A 17963-nucleotide genomic window follows, 5' to 3' on the forward strand; every position below is an offset into this window, starting at 1 on the left:
TATTGCTGCTGGATCACAAGAATTTCCCCATTGGGGGATCAATAAAGTCCTAACAAACATGAGGGACAAAAATATTAAATAGCCTAGTAAAATGTAAATGAAATTAGGACACAGTACATTCTGTAGCCAAGGGAACCAACAAAGAAGAAAAGGAATAAGGATATTCCTATAGGGTCATGTGCTATTTAAAATGTATTAATTTACAATACAACCTACCACATAAAGTGTTTATTTTCTTATCGTTTGTAAAGTTAGCGCCCATGGTTATTTTGAAGATCTTGTTTTGAAAAGCTTCTCCGGATGTGTTGTACTGTTCCTTGGTCGCTTGACACCGGTGGTGCACTCGTATTTAACCGTACAAAAAAACACCGACTTACACGGGTGGCGCCAGTGGATGCTCTCCGGCGGCAGGTAAGTCCAACTGGCCACGACACAACTAAATACAACAGATGTTTCGTTTCTTTTTTTTTTACTATACTGTGTAGGCTGATACTTTAGAGACAAACGGAAACTATTTTGAAGACATGAAAGTTTATGAACAAGTGTGAACATATGACACTATTTGTATATGCGATTTCCCAGTTATTAAGTCTAGTAGGCTACCTTTCATGAAGTGATACTGTCTCTTTAAATCACAAAGACATAGTCCCACATAAAGTTTGCCCATACTGTTAAGTTTTTAACCATGTGCATTAGAAATAAAAAAGGGTAATTTACATGTAATAAGTGCATTTACTTTATAATGTAACACAAAGAGGGATTATATCTAGTAGTTGTTGACAAACGAGTTAATCCACCTTTAATTCACTGCAGTGACTGGCTCTCCATTCATTCAAGGCCATAAATACATAAAGCCTGACATCACCCTGTGCATGAATAAATTAAATATTATCTCCTGCAAATATTTTCTGTTACTGTCATGTGTTTTTACATTATATAACTTTAATAGCTTTAACAAGATGTTCTCTAGAGACTGCTCTGTGTTGAAAACCTATTTTAGCCTCAGTGCTCACAACCACTCTTGTCTTTCACCCGTGTGCAGCAGCAGCCAGGATGATCCCAGTGACTGAATTCAGAAATCTTGCTGAGCAGAACTCCAAGTTTCGATTGCTGAAGCCATGGTGGGATGTTTTCTCAGAGTACCTGTGCGTTGCTATGATAATGATTGGAGTCTTCGGGTGCACCTTGCAGGTGAGGCGCCGACAAAACCAGTCACTTTGTGATCACAAGCTCTTAAATCCTCAAATGTTAGCCTGTTTAGCAGCATAATAATTACTGATCTAATATAACATCGCCTGCCAGATCAGACATCTAAATAATTGGGTTCTATTGTGGCATCTCAAAATATGAATGGTTCCAGCACACCCTGCTCTCTGTGTGTTGGTGAATACCACAGCAGTTCCTACATTATTTGACCTCCACATCAGGCAAAAACACAGCATAACTGAACTAGCATGTCTCTCCTGACCCAGTTACTACAAATTCAGATCACTAACTCGCTGCTTAATGTCTCTCACCACCTGATTATCATTTCTATGTCAAGTTAAAATAGCACAGAAGAAAAGCAAATGAATGAAGTTGTAATGTCTTCTGCTACTTGTTTGCTTGTGTTCTTAACACAGTGTCCAATTGTAGACTGTGAGGAGGGTGTGGGTGTTACTTTATTAAAACAAATTTTATTCATTCTTATCTATTTATTTTTATTTTCAAAGTCGTGGCTGCCAGTGCCACCACTGTAAAGAGTTTCATTTAGTATGCTTTCTTTTATTCCTTAATCTTAAGTTGGTGTGGGCAATTATGAGCCTTCAAAACAGCTTCAAGTTCTTATCAGCACAGATTCTCGCCAAGTTTCTTCAGTATCTCCAGTTTGTCACTTGTTAGTATATATGGTAACAGTTCACATAAACAGTAAAAATGTTGGAAGGTTTTTTAAGTTTTGGAATAGCTTTTCTAACTCTTTTAAAGACATGGAGATCTTAGCGTTTTCCATTCATATTTATGTTTTACTGAATTGTTCAACTAAGGACTCTTGTCTTTTCCTCTTTCTCTTATGTTCCTTTTGTTAATTCATTCCTTAATGTATTTTCCACAGCTCTCTCAAGATAAGATTGCTTGCCTGCCGAGCCACGTCACCAGCCCAACGCCTGAGGTTATTGACTGCAGCTACATCCAGACATACAGGGAGAACAAGACGTCGCAGCACACACCGGTCGCACCTATGAATCCCATCATCCAGGAGGTGTTTGGCCGAAAGAACAACCTGGACATCAACCAGTATGTTTTTGTCAACCATTACTGCTATGAAAGGTTTGTTCACTGGTATGCTAAGTACTTCCCATACCTCGTTGTGATCCACACGATGATCTTTGTAATAGCAAGCAGCTTCTGGTTCAAGTTCCCTGGGACATCTTCTAAAATTGATCTCTTTGTCACCATCCTTGGGAAGTGCTTTGATTCACCCTGGACCACAAGAGCCCTAAGTGAAGTGTCTGAGGAAAGACGAGAGGAGAAGCTGGTAAGCTGGAGGAGGACCACCATGTCAAAAGATCCCACAGATCAACAAGAAGATGAGGAGACTATAGGGCTTCTTTGCTCTTCCCCTGTCAAGCCTGATCCAGAGTCTCAGTCGACCCTCTCCGTCTTGGGTAAGACGGAAGGCGAGCAGGCCAAAGCTCTGTTTGAAAAGGTGAAGAAGTTCAGAACTCATGTAGAGGAAGCAGATATCTTGTATGTCATGTATGTGCTACAAACGTCACTGAAAGTCGTCAAATTTCTTTTAATTATTATCTACACTGCAGTGTTGGTACCGAACATCGAGATAGTAGTGCGCTGTTACGTTCCCCCTGAGCTGACTGGCTTTGACATCTACTGCTGTAATGACAACAAAGCCCATCTTTTCTCCAAGCTTTCTTACTGCTATATCTGCTTTGTGGGAGTGTATGGACTTCTGTGTATCTACAGCCTCTACTGGCTGTTTCATCGGCCTCTGAAGGAGTACTCCTTTGAGCAAATCAGACTGGAGACGGGTATCAATGACATACCAGATGTGAAGAATGATTTTGCATTCCTTCTGCACCTTGTGGACCAATATGATGCACTTTACTCTAAAAGATTTGCTGTCTTTCTTTCTGAAGTCAGTGAGAGCCGCCTCCGTCAGCTCAACCTCAACTATGAGTGGACTGGCAAAAAGCTACGCAGCTGTCTTTCCAAGAACGCCAGTAACCGGCTGGAACTCCACTTGATAACATTGCCAGGACTTCCTGACACAGTCTTTGAGATTCCTGAAGTGGAATCACTCAAACTGGAACAAGTTAAAAATGTAACCATTCCACCTAGTGTGGCAAAGCTAGACTCACTTCAGGAATTAGCACTGATCTACTGTCCTGCAAAGCTCCAGCTGCCTGCCCTCAACCACCTCAAGGAACACTTAAAAGTCCTGCGCTTGTCTTTTGAAAGTTTGGAGGAGGTGCCTCTGTGGATGCACACCCTACGTGGCCTGGAGGAGTTGCATCTCACTGGTCCTTTAACCAGTGAGGTGTCCAGAAGTGCCACTCTGGACTCCCTTCGAGAGCTTAAAGCTCTGAGAACCCTCACTCTCCGCTCCAAACTTACAAAGATCCCAGCAAATGTAGGGGATGTCGCATTGCAACTGCAGCGCTTGTGCATTGTTAACGAAGGCGTGAAGCTCCAAGCTTTTAGCAGCCTCAAGAAGTTAACCAACCTAGTCACACTGGAATTAGTGGGCTGCGAGTTGGAGCGCATCCCAAGCGCTGTCTTCAGCCTGAACAATCTGCAGGAGCTAGATCTTAAAGAAAACAAACTTACTACTGTGGAGGAGATTCTAAGCTTACAGCACTGCCGCCGTTTAGTTAAACTCCAACTGTGGCATAACAAGATCACTTACATTCCGGATCATATCAGTAAGCTGCATTCTCTGGAGATACTGAACCTTAGCTGGAACAAGCTACGCAAGCTTCCTTCTCGACTGTGTTATTGCACCAAGCTCAGGCACCTTGATGTCTCCCACAACCAGCTCACCTCGCTCCCTCCTGAGGTGGGCATCCTGCAGGGCTTGCAGTTCTTCTCTGCAGCCTTCAACTCTTTAGAGACGCTGCCAGAGGAGCTGTTCTCCTGTAAAAGGCTAAAGACGCTGGCTCTTGGAAACAACTGCCTGTCATATTTAAGCTCCAGAGTGGCCAGCCTGGCCCAGCTGGCTCATCTGGACATTAAAGGAAACCGCCTGGACTCGCTGCCTCTGGAACTAGGGGAATCTCTACCACTGATTAACAGTGGGTTGATAGTAGAGAAGAGCCTGCTGGACCTGCTCAGATGTACAGAGCAGGCTGGTTAATGGCTGAGTTTGTACAGTTAATGGACTCATCTTTTCTCGGTGTAGCATGGTGGTTGATGCTAGACTGGAACGTTACAGGGAACAAACAGAACAAAGGGGAAACCACACTCATATCTGTAACTGAACAGAAAAGATGAACCAGTTAATAAAGATTGTCTACATTGTGGCAATGCGTGAAAAAAACAACTTGAACATGGTTCTGAAAATGTTTTTTAGGCTTTTCTAAAAATCAATTGTCTAAATAAATATTTTACCAAGTTTATCAATGTCCTGTAAATACCTTGTTGCATTTATTATCAATTATGTTTTTTATGTAGCTGATTTGACTGGTGCAGATCACACATTAATGTAAAGGTTAACAAGAATTATTATAAATGTCAGAACACTCTTGATTAGGAGACAAGTGCTCAACACTTGACAATATTAAAACTGTGAAAAAGCTAGGACCTTAAAACTGCCACAGGCAGAATTTTCATCCTGAGTTTTGATTATTGAACATTTTGTGGATTCTAGTGAGCAAAAGTCAAAGGATTTGTAAGTGCTCTGTATCAATCGGCATGAAAAAGAGTGTGACAGCCTGTGGCTCATGTTACTCCGCTTCAGGCGCCAAACAAGGGGAAGGAGAAAAAGCCTCTTAGTAACAGAATAACAGGTGTTTATCCCTCTCTTTGCATATTTGGCTAAATGGAGAAAAGACTGAATTCATACAGTGCAATATGAATCTAATAGAGGTCTGGTCAACATGATATTTGGTGTGTGCAAAGCAAAATACAATAATTAACTGTAACATAACAAATTTGTTTTAGCCAGGGCTTCCACAGTTCAGCCTGAATAGTAGCAGTCATGTCTTGACTTGCATGGTTACAAGATGTTATGCTCAGTAATACTTGAGCGTACCCACACTGCTACACGCCTCCAAGAAAACTGCTTTCTCTTATAATTCACATGGAATTTAGTGTTGAATGCTGCCGAAAAAGAGAACACAGTGATTGAAATGTGAAATTTTCCTAAGTAAAATGAAGTATCAGTCAAACATACTTATAGGGTAAAGCAGATAATTGTATTTTGTACTGCTTTATCATTTTCCTGTTCCTCTGTGATGGGAAAGATGAGTGTGCCACCAGCATTAACCAAAACAGATCTGACTGCATAAGTGTGGCTGGAAATAAGTAACCTGCCAACATCTCCAGGAGGGTTGCTCTAGTGGTGATACCTTGAGTCAGATTCTGTAATGCTACCCAAAGTGTCTGACTAGGACTGGTTATCCTAATGCAGAATGTCCATTTGGATGGGAAACACTTTGGAAAGCTTCTTCCTGTAATGTGAGTTTCTGTTTTTCCAAACTCCAGAGTGTTGGTTTTCAGTGCCTGCGGGCTTTGATGCTCTACTGCTTGATGATCTGAATAAAACTGTGAATCCAAGTACATACAGTGTCCTGTCAGAGCATGTTACAGTATGTGTTAATAGTCACCACTTGTGACTCTGCCATGCTTTCTGTACAGTATGACTTACAGTAAATTGGTATTAAACTTCATACTCATATTACTCTTATTATTTTACCAGTGAGTGATTAAGACTTTTATTTTAAACTACCATGAAAGACAACTCTATACATCTTAAAGGACAAGATTGTATTTTTCAAATGTAGTTTAAAACAACACTCAAATGCCCACTGAAATTTTAATGGTTAATGTAATCATTCTTCTTGTCAATACCAACTATAAGATTTGACTTCAGCTAAAAAAAAAAAAAAAAGAAAAAAGGGAATTTCAGACTAAAAACAATGGATGACACAGACTTTAATAGGTTAAATCTGAATGAACATTAGAATTCTAAATACTAGAATAACATTTTATACAAAACCACCCCAGCGCCACCTTTTTCCTCTACAATTCTGCCTCTGGTTGAGCATGAGGTTTCTTATTCTAAAGCTGTGATACCCTCATCAGACCCTTGAGTCATTGTTGTCGTCATCATGCATTCCCACACATGTGAATGTATATTATTTTGAAGGAGTAAGCTGACCTCTTTTACCGTTTGTCTACTCCCACTATTTCTCGCTCCTTGCAAACTTGTCACTATTACCATATCACTCTTAACTTGCAGAATAAACAAACTACAACAGTGATTGTACAGGGAGTGTTTGCACATCTAGAATCACACCCACGATTGTGCTCAGTTAAGTCAGGGAGCTGAATGCTATATTATTCATAGCTGTGTCTTTATTACACAAGATGAGGGTGTGGTAGCACAAAAGATAGAGAAGCAAACTTATAACCAGAAGATTTGTCAATCCAAGACTGACTGGGAAAATATGGGTGGGGAAACTACTGCTGAAGCACCGTTGTGGCTGACATTTAACCTCGAGCAGCTCCAGTAGAGTTTTTCGGTGCCACAAAGGCAAATACTGTGGTTAGACTATGCAGATCTCAGTGGGTGTCTATATGTGGGACTATGTAAATCTTAAACAGGCAGGTGAAAACGGCACGCAACATGTAGACTGCAGGCTGTTACACAGTGCAGAAGAAGTGCAGCATTTACAGGAGTAGTAATATCATACTGTAGTAACCCTTCTGCATTCAAAATCTTTCTTGAGGAAAAGTACACAAGTATTATCAACAAAATATACTTTTAACATATCAAAAGACAAAGTACTCATAAGACAGAGAAATTTGTCCTGTAAAGCTCAGGTAATTTTACTGTTTTGTAACTATGAACTAATGTATAACAGCAAATTATATTGAAGAAGTTGAAACACATAATAATACTGCTGACACTGTGACAAATGTCCAAAGACCATATGTAACAATATGGTATCATAACGTCACGGTTTTTCTGTGAAATCACGGGCCTCTGCACAGCAACCTGACACACAGCACCTGAACTGCATCTCTTTTCCCGGGCTGGAGAAGTTGACCCATGGCACACAAGCAAACAAAATACCCCCTGCATCACAAGATCTCCGTGCACAATCAGCAGCAAACTATGCTACTGTTACCTACGAGCCTCAACAAAACAGGGCCCTCATTCATTTGGAGTTTCGATCCAGCTGTCTGTGTGAGCCTTGACAGTTTTCATTTTGCACCGCATTCCAGTGCACAGTTATTATAAATGTCCTTGATGAATAACCTTGAGGAAGTGCCGCTGTATGTAACAGTTAACAAAGCAAACAAAACAGGTCTAAAAGCAGAACACAGATTAGAATCGAAAGGAAAATGTGTTTTAATGAAGACATTAGATTCAGCCAAACTTGCACAAACCATGAGCAAATTTAATGACCACTTCAATGTTTTCACCAGCTTAGTTCTTTAAACTAAAACATTTATAGACACAAAATGTTCTGCAAATATCATTTCCCAGTTTTGTCTTATAGCCCTTCAAAATAAAGTCCCAAACACACAGTAGCCCTTCTCATTTGTTGCATGTCATTGCAGTGATGTGAGCACCACTGATGATGTACATTTAATTTGTATATGCCAGAACTGGTAAAACATTCCAGTACTTCACACAAAATGTATAATTAAAGAAAACTGATGTAGCAGAAGTGTCATTTCACAACCTTCAAGACTGATCTTGTGAGGTCTTCCTGAGGTACGACTGATGAAATGCTTCAAAGCATTTTACAATCTGCAGGAATACAATTATTGTGGAAACAAGTCATGGTATCTACACCCCTGAAGGCAGTTTACCTAACTGTCTTGCCAAAGACACTGTAGCTAAAATGCAGTATGCTGAGCGAAATCCACACTGAATGCATGACTTCAAGTTCAACACTTTTTGAAAATGAAAACATAAAATAAAGTAAAGCGAATTATCTCACTTTTGTTTTAAAAGGTATTTATAAGTATAAATAACATTTCAACAAATCACAATAGCTGTCACTCTTTACAAAGTCACAGGAATATTCAGTCCTATAATAACAATAAATAAGTGTCAATTCAAAGTCTAAGAACATCTAAGTAAGAGAAACACAACTATGCAAAGCAATCAGGGTGCATCATGTCAGGTTTTGTAGTTTTTAAAAACACACTGTATCAACTGTTACAAATCTTACACAATGGCAATAATGCAATTAAAATTACAAACACTGAGGGAAAACTATCCACAAATGTGCACTCCCAATTAATCGGGAAAACAGATACATAAGGTGCCTAAATTGCACTGTGCAAAAGAGGTGTCTGTCCACCCACCCACTGAAAATAAGCTGCCAAGACAATATGTCCTGTGTCACATATTAATGCTGAGCCACAGTCAAAAAATAATCCTTTACACAGCAATGAATTCAAGTCACCAGGTTTCACGCAGGGGTGAGGTTAGGGTTACCCAGGAGGCACTGAGCACCCAGACTTCTGACTAACTATGAATGTGAGCAAAAAGCAAGTCAATCATATCAGGCACACATGAAGCTCGGGCTACGTCTATCGCTGTCTGTCCGCTGATGTTGGCGTGCTTCAGGTCAGACTGTGGTGCCAGGAACTCCACAACATCCCGATGGCCTTCCCGGATGGCAATGTGGATAGGTAGGGCCCCACTCTGGTCCGGTACATTTACTGAAGCACCGTACTCCACCAGAACCTGCAGAGTGTCCAGAAATCCTGTCCGGGCTGCGTCGTGGACTGGCGCTATCCCGTGTCTGTCCTGGACGTTAGGATCTGCTCCTTTTTCCAACAGCAAACTGGCAATCTTGGAGTTCCCCATCATCATGACCTGTAGGTTGTGCAGTCAAATGCAAAAGTCCTGTGAGAAATTCTACCCTGATGAAGGTGACTATGTTTAGTTTTGGTTGAAACTACTTTTTAGAGAGGCACTGATTCAACTGTATGATACTTTTGGAAGCCGTAGTTTAGAAGCTGTTGAACTGTATCACATTATATTATTATTGCTGCATTTGTTGCTGCTTAAAGTGCCTTAGATTTTGTGTTGCTTATTTATCTACTTTATATTTCATTTGTATTTTGTGGCATTCATGTGGACGGCAAAGTAAGAATTTCATTGTACAGGGAAACACGTTGCCTAACTGTGCATATGACAAAATAAACACTTTGAACTTGAACTTTATGCTGAGATGTGTTTTTGTTTAGTGCACTGAGAGGAAATTGACAGAAATGCCAAATATTTTCTGATTCCAGCTTCTCGCATGTGAGGACTTCTGCTTTTCTGTTTGCTGTCCAGAGAACAAAGACAAAAGCAGGTTCACACACCTACATCGCCAAACATTCTTCATTTTAATTTGTAATCACATTCATATTGGCACAAGTGGAGGAAAAGTTCCAAAATTTCAGCTATGTCTTCCTCCATGTGGACCCTGGATGTGGTTAAATGCACCCCAGGTCCATGTTTTTCTTCTAAATTGTATCTTTGGTTGAGCATGATATTCCTCACCTTGAATATTTGTTTTGCTGGAAAATGGTTTTGGGTTTTGGACAATCTACGTGTGAAGATGTCTGCCACCTGGAAAACTGCAACAGACATTTTTCTCCATTCATGAGACTTTATAGACCATACATTTAATTTAAAAAAAGATAATAATAATTAAGTGCAGCCTTTCCATTTAGTCTGCCCTCACTGATATAAATGAAACCTTTGAAAATTTTCCACCTTTCAATTTAAGAATACAATTCAATAAAACACACCCACAAAGTGGAATCACCACCTCTGTAAAAGGCTAAAAAAAAAAAAAACTTTGCAACCTTTACAGGCAGGATTTTTAATTTATAGCAGAGATGTTTTATTAGACTGACCTTAGTTTAAATGCTGCCTAATTTAGTGCACATCCTCTTTTTATGAATTTCAAATGAATTGTGTAAAATATTCCACATTTCACCTGGTATCCAGGCTACATTGGGAATTTGGTTTGGGCATTAATTCGCTATGCCTTAATGCATGTAACACACTGATAACTGGAAACTCTTCAGAGAAAACACATGTATTACACAAACAAGAGGAAACGACAAACACTCCGGGCTCATGTATTTCTACAGTATGCGTATTTGCTCAGTTAAAACCAAAGTAAATATGAACAGTGCATCAACATTTATTGTAAATGGTCCTCACTTGAAGCGCAGTCCTGCCAAATTCATTGAGAGTATCAGGATGTACTCTGTATTCCTCCAGGATCCTCTGTACCTCGCTGGTGTTCCCTTTGGCTGCTGCCGAAGTCAAAGCTTTACCGGCATCCATCTGACTGAGGACCATTATAGTCTCTTCCTGCCTGTTCAGTAGGAGATGCACAGCAGTTAACTACACCGAAATTCAACCAGTGGCTCACGATGTAGTTAGACAATAATTACTATGAAATGTGAAAAAGCGAAGCCAGGATTCAGGAAGGTTAACTACTAGCTAACGCTAGCTACTACATCATCCGGATAAGCTAAGCTTTAGTTGCCATTAGACGCCATATTATCTGACTTTGCTAGGGTAATGTTATATGGGATCGGTTTCCCACATAGCAGGCTGAAACAACAAAGCACTGAGAAAACATCGGTTCTGCCTAGAGACAGGATGGTCAACTGAATAACGTTATCATAAACAGTTAGCATCCAAAGCTAACCGCTAACAACAAAAAGAGAAGACTATATAGAGCTTTTAAATACCTTTTTCAGTTGGTCAAGATCCAACGTGTGGCTAAGATTTTCTATCCCACTGTTTCTAACGACCAGTAATGTTTCAAATAAAAGCCAAACAAGGAAAATTTATCAACATTAGAAAATACATTTGCGCGCTGAGATCTACACAGCGGTGTCTCCAGACTACAATTTACAAACATTGAAGAAGAACATACGCTGACCAATCACAGTTCGCTTAGAGGGCGTTGCATTGCCATATATGGCAAAATAGGCGGGGCTACAACCCTGTTACTACACTATCACTGCGGCAACAGCAAACACTCGACCAATCAGAGCACCTTGCGAAGAAAGCGGGCGATTCGTATACGTCGATGTCTTCAGAGACAGTTCATTCACATTTCTGATCTCTGGTTGTATTTCTGTGTGGGGGGGGGAAAGGCGGGTGCAAGTTTTTAATTTTAGGCGGAATTTAGTGACTGTGATTGCATAATGGAAAGTGAGGAAAAAATTCACCCTCATATGGCGTTGCAACTGCAAGCTCATGAAAAGAGGCATAAGAAAAATACAAATGCTACGTTCCCACTATCGGAACCTAACGAGCGGTATAACGCATACTTCCCTAAACAATCACCAAACACAGGTTCTGGCAGTATGCACTTCGCTCGCAGCGGGGGTTGGGCGCAGTACAGCAGAGGAGGGTGCACACAGCAGATCTGGGTGCACCATGTATCTGTCTACATGCCAGTAAAAGATTTGGCTTTAGTTGTATTGATGAGGAGGAGACAAGCTGCAGCAAAGAAGAAGAGGGTGTGGGTCTACCAAAATCAGCTTCCCCTCCATTTTCCGTTACTCTGTGCAACACGTTTCAGTAGGTTCCTCTAATGGAAAAACTCCTAAAGACTACTCAACTTTATCACACATTTTAATAACTTGCAGTAGTCTCACAATAAAAATATTAAAAATCAAACAACACAGATTCTTGTTGATTTCATGAAACAAAATTATTGACATTACATAGAATGGGTTAAAAGACGTTTTTTTTCAGTCCACTTAAAAGTGATCATTGATGCTCCCCTGGAAGGCCAGGTAGTGGGGAATTCACAGTAAGCCCCAGGCTTTACACATTGGTCCTTAACTGGTAATCTATTAAGAAAACAACAAATGTAAGGAGAAATTATAAAAGTAAAATCAAATACAATATATTCTGAAAACAGTATTTTGTTATGTTGTGAGGTCTATTACTAGTGTACCTCCACTCTGTGTAATGTAGCGGACCCAGGGTAAAGCTTGGTAACCACTTTTTTCTATGATTTTCATATATCGCACCTGGAGAAGAAGAGTGAGGGAGACAGAGACACAACATGCTGAGGCAAGAAACATCAATGTACATCAAATTAAATCTGGTTTCCCAGAATGGCCACACAATTTCAGCTCTTACAGGACCTGGCTTGACTGTGCATGGGTTGTAAACTAATGCCCTGTGCAAAGCATCCTCTCAGGTGGTGGCTGGAGCTTTATAATTGTCCATAAAGAATATACCTTATATTATGATGTGACAGGTTTCAAACTCAGAATAAATGTGTTTTGCTTGCAAACGTACTTGACTCGTACTAACACAGGTTACATTCTGCAGTTGTTTAACAAAAATGGTCAACCCTAGCATAAATATACACAAACATACATGCAAACATACCTGTATTCCTGAGACTGTGAAGTATGGGATTTCAAATTTGACAGTAATGGGAGGTTTGCCCTCAACCTCAGCATTTTCCACACTTGGCAGACAGAAATGAGCTCTCATTAGAAACTCTTTACCTCCCTGGATAAATGAATGCACACAGATGGATTAGACAAACACAGAAAGAAGGACAGACAAGCAGAAAGACAGAGATAAATACAAAACAAATTTAATTCTTTGAACATAGTGTCAATTTTGAACTCCAAGGCATATAAAAGATTGAGTTGCGGAGTGCTCACAGGGAAAGACTTGATGGTCCACACCACTAGGTTCTTCTCAGGAACATATTTGGCATTGCCTGTGCTGGTTTTGAATTTGGGTGAGTCAGCATCACTGGGGACAGGGACCCTCACCTCCACATTATTTGCCACAGACTGCTTTTTAAATTGCCCTTTAGCCTGAAAATACAACACAGTACAGCAGGATATCATGTGAAAGCCTCCTCTGTGCTGTTGCCTAAGGGCAGTGAATGGTATCACTGGGTAGAAAGTAAAAAAAAACAAACAAAAAAAATAAACATGTAGATGCAAGATATGTCAGAAATAACATTTACTCTATTCCTTGTGGTTTCTATGCTTGAACAGTTTTCTCGGAGGTTTCCAAAGCTTATGTGACTCAGAATGTTTATAAAATGCATGTGATTTTATTTTGAAAAATTCAATACCTTAACCATGATTTCCACTCGACTGTGGGAGAATTTCTCTATGACTGATTCGATCCATATCAGAGGCTTAACCTGTAATAGATGATGGACAGGTTTTCTTATTCATTGATTTACCAGTTAAAACAATGTGGAAAATAATAGCCTTTAGTTACATGTGCATATGATGTTAATTTAATTCATGTATTTGCATGCACACCAATATAAGGCTCAATAAGACTTGCAGACTTCTATTAATAAACTCATTATTTTTGCAAATACTAGTGATTTACGCAATTGACAAATTATGTATATGGACTAAAGCACTGTAATATAATACTTTTTTGGTTTCTTTTATTCATTTAAAATAAAACTTTATATGCTTCCTGAATCTTTTGGAATAAATAGATTTTTGTGCTGCAGTGACATGCGACTTTCCTATTTGGTGATAATTAAAGTCTTGTCCTTTATGTCCGTCTGTCTCTTTTTATTTCTAACAGGTAGAACATGACACTAGCTCCATCAGCAACTTCTAAGTACATCCACAGTGCTTTGAGTTTACTCCAATATATGCAGCATTTGAGGCATAAATATAACATAAATGATAAATATAAACTATTTAGTATGAAAACAAGGTACTGAATTGGACTAACATGAGTATTAATGCGGTAGGACATGAGCTCAGAATCCCCGTCCGGAGGGATGAATGAGATTGTTCGGTCACTGTCAAAACGCGAAAGACGGACACACTGGTGGAACTTCACATCCTCCATCACCACTGTCTTCCCTTTGTCACCTGAGTACAAAACAATGCAATTAGTAGAATTATTAAAAACATAAATAAAGCAGACAGATTAGCCACAAATCCGGTTAAATAACCAGACTAATAGATAATTAGGCAGAGACTGCATACGTACGTCCTGTGAGGGCAAAAAGCACTCGATCATTGAGGCCCAGGCGCAGTTCAGGCATCCCAGACAACATGGTCTTCAGCTTGATGCTGCCCACAATGTCACTGCTCATCACACTGCCATTGGCATTCACCTGAAATAAACAAAACAGGGCAGTGACTACACTGGAATAAATCATCTCATTTCACAAATAATTCTGATATGATTTTTGTCATTTAGTCAATTAAACCAAACAAGAGGCTGATTTAGCTAAATAAACATCAGAGGGTACAGGACATAGGAGATTGGTTAATTTTACTACTAGGACACATACGAATGGTTAAATAATAACTAATGTACGAAGCATAAACAGAAGCATTAAAACAACACTACTTACTCCATTATGACCTACACATAACAAATTTTGCAAACTGTGTAAAAGTAATATTGTACGATTAAATTTTCTGCTCCAAGTTCCATGTGATTGGCAAGTTCTCGCAGACAATTACTCATGTAATTAATACATCTAATCGTGACAAACGCTGTCATGGCAGAGATCAATACAGCCCTACAGCCGATCTCACCAGTACGTTGATGGACTCGATGACATCAATAAAGACTTCGTTCTTCTTGTATTTTATACCCTCTGACCTCCAGGAGACAGCGTTAGTGACGGTGGTCGGCACCTTGCTCTTTGCCACCTCCAGCTTGGCACCTTCCTGAGTAATGTATCTGCAGAAGATAAGATGGAATGGGAAGAGAAGAGATTTAACACCACATGAAGATGTCGCTAGTATATCTATGCCCGTATGTGTGGCTGTTCACATCTTGGTGAGTCTCACTCCTGTAGGATCTTGCTGTCGGTAGTCTGGGGGAATCCAAAGTCCATCAGCTCATCCAGCAGCTCATAGACAACCACAAAATTATCCTGAATACTCTCCTCTTCCAGCTCTTTGAAGTATTCTGTGAACACCTGTATGACAACAACAACAGACATCAGACTTATCTATGGAGGCTCCCTGGAAACTGAATGTACAACCAATGTTTAGAAAAACAACTGTAATTCACTTACTTCGACTATTTTGTAGAGAAATGAGTACACGAGGGAGGCGTTGGAGTTCTTGTTTGTGGTGGCCACCACTGTACCCAGATCAAGTCAAGGAGGATTCTACACATTCACATTTTATCACTGTTAAAACCACTTTTAAGATGAACTTACAGAATTCATCTTTCCAAATAATAAGAATTAATCATCCACAGTTAACAATATATTTCAACAATCGGTGCTGTATGAATGAAATTCTGGGCCTATGGACTGCGTGTCACAGTTTTTATGTGCATGATGATCACAACCTCTCAGTAAGTAGTAAGTGAAAAGCAACATCCAGGACAAGGATACGGTACAGGTTGCTGTGTTTGATCCACATGAAGTGAACATTCCCATGTGATAATACAGGACAGATAAGCCCTTCCTCTTCATGTTGCATGAGTAGAGGCATGAAGTGGTCGATCTCTGCCATGTCCACATCACCTTTGTAATTTCGACAAATCAACACCTGAGCAGGGAGAATAACACCACATGGTTATTAGACAAACACATGGTAAACTAAATATGGCAGTTACTTTAGCAGAATCAAGTACAAAAGAAAACATGCAGTTCCTCACAAGCTAATGTGGCAAATTTGAAACCCTTTGCCACATCAAATGAATCTGATGAGCGACTTGCTGTTGAACCAGAACTGGGGGTTTAAAAGAAAGCTGCCACCAAAGAGATGTGACATTTGATCTAACTGTATGTCTAGTATTTTTATTACTATAATTAATCACAAAATGTACCCTTTTCATGAAGTTCACTAATGATTTGGTTCTTGGTGAAAAGTATTATTACTTTGCTAAACTACAGAATAAAAAACAGGAGAGGTACTAGACAAAGAAAAGCAGATCCTTTTAACCTTTGATACATTTCAAGCCCTAGTCGATGAGCTAACATCATGTAGAACTGCTGCAGCATTCACACACCTTATTATCACACATAACATCTGAAACCGTGCACTTCCACTCCTATTCCTCGGTAACACTAACTTGTGTGTCAGGTTACATTCTTTGAAAGAAAGGGACGTTTAAGGCACATACAGTCTACAAACAAACAAAAACATGGTGAGTGTAAAGACTACACATAGCTGCTGCAACTCAAATGGCCACTGAGGCTGTTTGGAGTCATTTCAGGATGCAGCCAGCTGGTTTTCCACAGACACACGTGAATCCGGAAGTAAGGAAGAAAAGGCCCATGGAATGAGACTGTCACAAGCTCTATATTAACCTTTAACGACGTGGTCTATTAATGTTTAACAGTTAAAGCAACATTAAAAAAAAAAACTTAAACCAAAGGGCAGTAGGTGTGAGGTTTTACAGTTTATAGAAAAAGACTTGTAAATCTAAAGAAACATCAGTGTCTATACTGTGCTCTAGAAACGATCTTACCTTCCCCTTCAGATCCAACACAAATATCGCGGAGGCAGACATCGTGTGTGTTCTCACACCAGCAGCCACATACGAGTTTGCACAGCACACAAGCTCGGTTTAAAGTTCAACCCAACTCTTCACTGCTGTTCATGTGGTTTCGCGATGGAAACGAGAGAAATTCATCAGCCCAGGCTGATAGAAGGCTCCGTTTCTCTTTCCTGAAGGTGTTGTGACGTCACCGCACGCAGGTGAAACATTCACCAGCTCACCTGAACAGACGAGCAGGGAGGAGGGTGTGCTGCTGAGTTTGTCCGCTAGAGGGCGCCACAGACACATATCAAAGCAAGTAGTTCTCCAGTAGTTACTGTAGGCTACCTGAGATATTGTAGGTCTCCTTGATGATTTTCTTTTTCTCCACATCATTTCTGTTACATATCTGAATCCTTTCCCATTAAGATTTTACTTTAAAAACATGATACATACACATATATACTGTAATAAATTGTTAACAATAAAACCAGTAACTCTCAAATTTGAGAGATTTGTGAGATTTTAGCAGTTAAACAAAGGCACATTTTCACTTTACACTTCTCAAATAGCTTCATTTAATTAACTGTGGGAAACTGAGTGAACATATCCAATAGTTCTCTCTCTTTCACACTCACAAAGGCTACAGAGAAGCATAGAACAACTACAGATGTGTGTAGCACAACTTTGCTGGAAACCAAAGGACTAAAAGTCAAAGTAGCTAAAATAGTAAAATGCTACTTACATGTTCATGCATCACTATTAATAATTTCATAATATCATACAGTATACTGTAGACTAATATAATACTAATTCTACAGAAGAATAATTTATCATGCTTTATACTGTAAATATAAATATAAATAAGAAAATATGTTTGTTATTTTAACACAACACGGATGAAACCGAACAAATTCTGCCTGGTACAGTGTATGTAATCATACATATGATCAAATTTTATATCCATAAATGCAAATGTTAGAACAGCAACCCCTTCCTTTGGCTTTGTTAATTAAATAAAAACGACTTTTTTTGATAAAAGTAGTAATGTGGTGACCTCAAGGTACAATAAGGACACATTCTGTTTCACCATAAACAACATTATTCTCTGAAGTATCTTATCGGACATAGAATGGACCTCTGTGCAAAGTCTTTCCAGAGAACATAGGATATAAACTTGTATCAACTCAGGCTGAACTAACAGCACTTTTCCACCACCTAGCTTGAATGTATCAAACACTGCAGCTTTATAAAGTGGGAAACTGACAGAATTTAGTCTTTGTTACAC

At 39.5% G+C, this 17963-nt stretch overlaps 3 protein-coding genes across 4 annotated transcripts; 1 reads left to right on the top strand and 2 right to left on the bottom strand.

Annotated features, from left to right (window-relative positions):
* The first annotated feature begins 28 nt into the window (after positions 1-28).
* LOC109958428 (volume-regulated anion channel subunit LRRC8C) lies at positions 29-5775 on the top strand. Of its 2 annotated transcripts, XM_020597063.1 has the most exons (3): positions 29-411; positions 1043-1191; positions 2093-5775. In XM_020597063.1, the coding sequence occupies exons 2-3, from the start codon at positions 1054-1056 to the stop codon at positions 4349-4351; spliced, it is 2397 nt and encodes a 798-aa protein (XP_020452719.1). In that variant the 5' UTR covers positions 29-411; positions 1043-1053; the 3' UTR covers positions 4352-5775. The 2 variants fall into 2 exon arrangements, with proteins under 2 accessions (XP_020452719.1, XP_020452718.1); XM_020597062.1 differs by having other exon boundaries at positions 29-1191.
* Positions 5776-8253: 2478 nt separating this feature from the next.
* On the bottom strand, positions 8254-11124 carry cdkn2d (cyclin-dependent kinase inhibitor 2D (p19, inhibits CDK4)). The gene is made up of 3 exons (XM_020597064.1): positions 10945-11124; positions 10406-10562; positions 8254-9058 (listed from the first exon to the last, which is right to left on the bottom strand). Exons 2-3 carry the CDS (start codon positions 10544-10546, stop codon positions 8705-8707), a joined length of 495 nt encoding a protein of 164 aa, XP_020452720.1. The 5' UTR covers positions 10547-10562; positions 10945-11124; the 3' UTR covers positions 8254-8704.
* A 729-nt stretch (positions 11125-11853) lies between these two features.
* On the bottom strand, positions 11854-16879 carry ap1m2 (adaptor related protein complex 1 subunit mu 2). The gene is made up of 12 exons (XM_020597094.1): positions 16667-16879; positions 15585-15741; positions 15258-15325; positions 15028-15158; positions 14770-14917; positions 14213-14339; positions 13949-14091; positions 13320-13391; positions 12895-13053; positions 12611-12736; positions 12168-12243; positions 11854-12060 (listed from the first exon to the last, which is right to left on the bottom strand). The coding sequence occupies exons 1-12, from the start codon at positions 16706-16708 to the stop codon at positions 12035-12037; spliced, it is 1275 nt and encodes a 424-aa protein (XP_020452750.1). The 5' UTR covers positions 16709-16879; the 3' UTR covers positions 11854-12034.
* Positions 16880-17963: the final 1084 nt, after the last annotated feature.

This window comes from Monopterus albus, unplaced genomic scaffold, assembly GCF_001952655.1.
Source record: "Monopterus albus unplaced genomic scaffold, M_albus_1.0 scaffold32.1, whole genome shotgun sequence".
In the NCBI taxonomy this organism is placed as follows: domain Eukaryota; kingdom Metazoa; phylum Chordata; class Actinopteri; order Synbranchiformes; family Synbranchidae; genus Monopterus; species Monopterus albus.

Excerpts from the sequence above, each read along its gene's own strand:
- LOC109958428 (XM_020597062.1), top strand. The coding sequence starts at position 1,054 with ATGATCCCAGTGACTGAATTCAGAAATCTTGCTGAGCAGAACTCCAAG. Across the intron at positions 1,192-2,092 it reads TCTTCGGGTGCACCTTGCAG|CTCTCTCAAGATAAGATTGC; the intron begins GTGAGGCGCCGA and ends TATTTTCCACAG.
- cdkn2d (XM_020597064.1), bottom strand. The coding sequence starts at position 10,546 with ATGGTCCTCAGTCAGATGGATGCCGGTAAAGCTTTGACTTCGGCAGCA. Across the intron at positions 9,059-10,405 it reads TTGGCAGGACTGCGCTTCAA|GTCATGATGATGGGGAACTC; the intron begins GTGAGGACCATT and ends CACAACCTACAG.
- ap1m2 (XM_020597094.1), bottom strand. The coding sequence starts at position 16,708 with ATGTCTGCCTCCGCGATATTTGTGTTGGATCTGAAGGGGAAG. Across the intron at positions 15,326-15,584 it reads CAAACACAGCAACCTGTACC|TGGTGGCCACCACAAACAAG; the intron begins GTATCCTTGTCC and ends ATCTGGGTACAG. Across the intron at positions 13,392-13,948 it reads CCTACCGCATTAATACTCAT|GTTAAGCCTCTGATATGGAT; the intron begins GTTAGTCCAATT and ends CATCTATTACAG.